At 41.2% G+C, this 5,241-nt stretch overlaps 1 protein-coding gene across 1 annotated transcript in view; it reads right to left on the bottom strand.

Annotated features, from left to right (window-relative positions):
• Positions 1-4,831, bottom strand: part of LOC122528707 (voltage-dependent P/Q-type calcium channel subunit alpha-1A-like) — an 8,203-nt gene extending 3,372 nt beyond the window's left edge. Inside the window, exons 1-4 of the mRNA XM_043654105.1 lie at positions 4,781-4,831; positions 3,831-3,941; positions 1,780-1,863; positions 625-672 (exon numbers count right to left, since the gene is read on the bottom strand). Coding sequence (XP_043510040.1) covers positions 625-672; positions 1,780-1,863; positions 3,831-3,941; positions 4,781-4,831 — 294 coding nt within the window. The remainder of the gene's footprint in view (positions 1-624; positions 673-1,779; positions 1,864-3,830; positions 3,942-4,780) is intronic.
• Positions 4,832-5,241: the final 410 nt, after the last annotated feature.

Genomic DNA, 5,241 nt, shown 5'->3' with positions numbered 1-5,241 from the left:
TTTTCGAGCACGCGTTTACACGAAATATTAGAGGAAGTTCCAGTCGATATTAGATTATTCGTATGCGGTTTATGCATGATGAAGCTCCGCCGCATTTTAGCCGAGTGGCTAGGCAATTTTTAAATCAACACTTTGCAAATAAATGGATTGGGTCCTGCTCGTTCTCCGGATTTGAATCCAATCCATTAGATTTTCATTTGTGGGGACATTTAAAATCTATTGTATTGAAAATGCTGAAATACTACGAAATAGAATAGAGCAAGGCTTCCGACAAATTCGAGAAACACCAGGAATGATAGAGAGAGTAACCAGATGAATGACAAGACGCGTGCAGGCTTGTCTTCAAATGCAAGGTTGCCATTTTTAAGTATCTTTTGTAAAAGTAATTAAAACAGAAAATTCAGTATATCTCATAAACGAAGACAGATAGGACATATATTTATATGACTTTTTTTTTCATTATTTTTAGGCGTACAATCAGCTCCCAAAGTGGATGCCACAAGTTACGAAACACCCTGTATATGTGTATCCGATTATTTCCGTGTGATCGGCGCAATGTTCTTTTAAATGTATAACCGGCGACAACTTACATCTGTGGGCGTAAACTTGTGACAGAACTTATACCTTTTTTTCGCCTAGTTGACCGCCACTGGGCATACTCGAAAACCGCTCCTAGTACAAAAATACACGACATTGCAAAATTATTGGATCGATCGGTCGTTATATGCACACTGATCTCTTAATATGCGAGTACGTAACAAAACTAGCGGAGATTTACATACACGTGTAAACGAAGCTTAGTCTGGCGGCGGCTGAGACTGACAATGAGAGTTTTATAACAACTGTCATTTACGCGAAGCTTGATGGAAGAAAAGGTGCGGCTTGGCTTACCTTGATCTCTAAAAGTAAGTTTCAGCCAAAAGATCATGTTAATTTCTGCCGATTCAGCAAACCTACTAGGAGTGCAAGCATTTAAGGGAGATCTCGATTCGACAGTCTCGACGTGGCATCGATACTCAACTATGTATAATATATGTGTATATATATATATATATAAAAATTTGTCACTTTTACTGGATTACAATTACGGCATGTGGAAGTATAGCACGATGTTACTTCGGGTCTTAATAAATATACTTCTACTACATAGGAGTAAAGAAATACTTGATGGGTAGTGCTGTATTTATGTTGACTGTTCGAAAGAATGTCGGTTTTTTTCTTTTTTCTATACGGAGTGAACGAGAAAGAGATCCTTCGAAGGGAAATTCTTTCACTTTGCTGTCGATCTCTCTGTTATTGCAAATCATTTCTCTTCGAAAGCATTCCCTTTCGTGAGGTTGTAATGTACATGTGTAACTGGATATACACGTGTGTCGTGGTGGCTGTGTGTAACGTACAGGTGTGATAACGTGAGTGTGTAGCGTATGAATGCAGCATAAAGCTACGCAAATACATGACATTTTAGGGACTCGAATAAAAGTCGTCGACTTTACCTGCTAGCATGTTATGTTTGTACACTCTGCTGAAACTAAAGAAGCAGCAAAAGGGTTAAAGGAAAGACAACACTTGATAATAATGTACAGTCAAGCAAACACTTTGGGTTTAGACACAATTAAGTAAAAACGGGAGCCAGAGGTGTCATCGAGGGTTTCATCGTTAGATAAATAATTCAACGTCTGAATATTCTACTTCTCCTTTTCTGTAAAACTACGCCACTCTGAACATTTACTCGACTCAACGGTTTGAAACGAAGGCGATCTTTGCCGAAGCTCTACATACCCCGAACTCGATCACTAGGGCATCCACGATGCTGCCGATCACTGTGATGAAGTCGAACAGGTTCCAGGCGTCCTTGAAGAAATTCTGCTCGCCGAGGGATTAGAAAAGAAATCGATTAGAAACGATCGCGCGATCGAACTTGCCTATCGTTGCTTCCAAGCTTCTTCCAACCGATCCAACCACAAAAACCCGTCGCTCGTCTTTTTTCTTCTGCTTTCTTTCTTTCCTCGCGAACCGGAGAACTATCAACGAGTACGAACGTTCGAAAGAAACTTGGAGGCAGTTCGAGAGTGTGTAAATTCGGTTCGCAAATACTAGCGCTAAGAAACTACCAAAACTCGATTCGAAAGAGGAAAAGAAAGAAAGAAGCTCGGTCCCGCTCTCGCAGATCCGACCTTTTTGTAAGTTTGTTCCTCGCCGTTTCCTCGCGTGTATGCTTCGCTGTGTATGTATGCTTGTGCGTGTGTGTACGTACGTGTGTATTAATGACGCACTTCTTCGCTAACATAAATGTTCAAAATCGAAATGCTCGATTGATTGTGCCGCGTTCGAATTGTGACGTATCGGGAGAAAAGACGTTTATCGTAACTATGGTCCACGAGTGCAGTCGGTGTAACATAAAATAATAAATATTGTGTGTAGTACGAATAGATAATAAACGTAACTGATAAAAGAAGTCGAAACAATCACGCTGCAAACACGTCGGTGTTGAGAGTTGTAATACCGAAAAGAAACAATCTACCGATATCTCTCCAATTTCTTCTCGCTCGTAGTTAGAGTGTTGGTATGAAAGATAAAGAGACTTAACTTGGCTGAGTGGGTTTCTAGGCGATTACGAGATACCCGAATCGCACGGTTCGGTGAATATATCGATGATCGGTTGAAGTATATGTGACGGGATCTCTTCTAAAGTAATATCTACGACGGAAGCATGCCGTAATAATAGGTATAATAGCAAGCAAACTAGAAAGAGAGAAAGATAGAGACGCGGTTTCGTCGCGGAAAAGCTCTACACTTTACACCCTTTTTCCGGGAGGAGCCAGGGAAAGAGATCACTTTCGTCTAATGGTTTCAAAAAATATATATATATATATATATATATATGCAAGCCAGTAAAGAGTGATCAACGTAAAAAATCTCAATTCTATTGCAGCTGCTCGGCACTATCGCCAGTTTACAGTTTACTTCTAACTTTTACTTCTAAAATACAGGGCGACTCAAAGGTATACCGACGAACTCTGTTCCTTCGTCCATCTCCTTTTTTTCCAAGTGTTTTCACGCGCAGAAACAGCAGGAAAATGGGAGGAAATTACGATGCAACTCGTTATACGGCAAACCAATGAAAATATCCTGCTCGTTCGTTGACGAGATAAATACTTTTGGCCTTCTCTATTTTTATCCTCCGTTCGTTCGTTCGTTCGTTCGCCATGTTAGTATCACGAATGAGATACACTTCGCAGTATTTTATTAATTATTATTTAGTTATTGACACTCGCTTCCCCCTCCCCCCATTTTCACGAGTAGCCGCTCGAGAAGTTAATCGGTACACATTTCGATCGCTCTTACGTCGATCCAACGGGGGAATCTTACGTTCAGAAAAGCGTCTACTTTTCACCGCATCTTGAGAGAGAGAGAGAGAGAGAGAGAGAGGGAGAGAGAGTCACACAGTGTTCTCTTGATCAAATTTCAACGTTTCGAACGCTCCTCCGATACACAGTACATTGTACATTGTACATACCACTTGAACTGCTCTTTTCTGGCGCGCTAGTCAAACTCTTTCATTTGTACCGCTTTTCTCGTTTTCTCGATCGATCTCCAAATCACGGCACGCGATCAACTTTCATCAATTATCGCAACTGAATTCTCTTCGCGAAATGTCGGTAACGCGTCCGGGGTGATCTGAACTTGAGTACAGTGAACAAGAAAAAAGAGATTGAGGAAAAAAAAAGAAGAAAAGAATTCAAAAAAAATGTAGAATTTATACACTATATAAATATAATTGCGTGTGATTAATATTAGTGGAGTTAGTGATTAAGAGGGTTTTTCTATACCTTGTATCCGAAGGCGATGAGTTTGAGGATGCACTCAATGAGGAAAAGGAGTGTGACGGCGAAGTTCACGGCGGTCAAGGCGTCCACTAGCTTTGGCGGCGCCTCGTGATACTATAAAATACACCCAACACACAGACGTAACACAAGCCTAGATTCTCTGTCGTTAACCGCCTTTTTTTTTTTCTTTCTTTTCATTTTCACTCTACGATTGTTTCTTTTTTTTTTTTTTTTTTTTATTTTCCCTCTTCGATTTTTTTTTTTTTTTTTTTTTTTTTTACAATTCACGAGTCGTTCGTTCGTTAAACTCGATATCACGAACCGTTTTCGCCGATTTTCCAAGCGGGTTACGTCATGTTCAGCGGTAATTCATTTCCTTCTTGCATCGTTCTTCTTTCATTCCGCCAGCCATTTGAACCTTTTCATTTCCTTCGTCGCTCGACAGCTCGAGCAAAATTTCTCTTTCGACGAGAGATACTTTTCAAGTATCCTCTTTTCGCTCAGAAGCAGTTGTACGAGGAGAACAAAAAAAAAAAAAAAAAAAAAAAAGAAAAGGGAGGGAGAGAAGAATTCCAAGTACCAATCGATCGAACACTTAGGAAATCGAAAATCAGACGGTCGAAGGAGAATAGAGGTCCGAGCCGAGGCAGAAATCGAACTTGTTACGCAACAATGAGCCCCGACGGTCGGTGCATTCGGTGGAAACGTTCGTTTCTCTCGATCCCGAGTGCCGATAGAGAGACCGAAAGAGAAAGGAAATCGCCTGGTGCTCGTGCCTAGGAGTCGAGTCGAGTCGAGTCGAGTCGAAATCGAAATCGAAATCGGATCGAATCGAATCGAATCGAATCGAATCGCGCAACGAACGAAACCGCGGTGGACGATAGACGATGGAGGCAGTGTGGTGGACGATATTAGTGGTCGCTATCTGCGTCACGCGTCACAAACCGATACACGATCAATGATATCTCTTGCGTGGAAACGCCTAACGGGTCTTGACTATTCATCGCTCTCGCAGGTATATCGGAACCGGAGTACGTATGCTCCGTTTCTGTTGTCTGTTTCGGAAACAGCTCTGGCCGGGAACGAGAGAGTGGAGAGGAATTTTATCGGTCGCGAAGAGCGCGCGAGAACGTCGAGAGGCGAGAAGCGACGTAAGAGACGATTCCATTAACATCGATATGTATATGTATATATCAGTGTAGCTTAATGCAAATTTTTACTTGGAATTTGATATTCCTTCGATTTACGATGGAAAAGAAATACGTATATGATTCGATTGAAGGAAATAAAGATGACCTTGGAGATTTCGAGACTTCTCGACACACGCGTGAGAAATTGACACGTCATATTTTGCCTTCTTTAACCTCTTACGTGCAAATTTTTTTGCGGCCCAAAATTGCAATATTTCTTCAGT

Source organism: Frieseomelitta varia, unplaced genomic scaffold, assembly GCF_011392965.1.
Source record: "Frieseomelitta varia isolate USP_RPSP 00005682 unplaced genomic scaffold, Fvar_1.2 scaffold_129, whole genome shotgun sequence".
Taxonomy (NCBI): Eukaryota; Metazoa; Arthropoda; class Insecta; order Hymenoptera; family Apidae; genus Frieseomelitta; species Frieseomelitta varia.
Note: the sequence above shows the minus strand (reverse complement) of the source record. Positions and strands in the feature narration are given on the sequence as shown.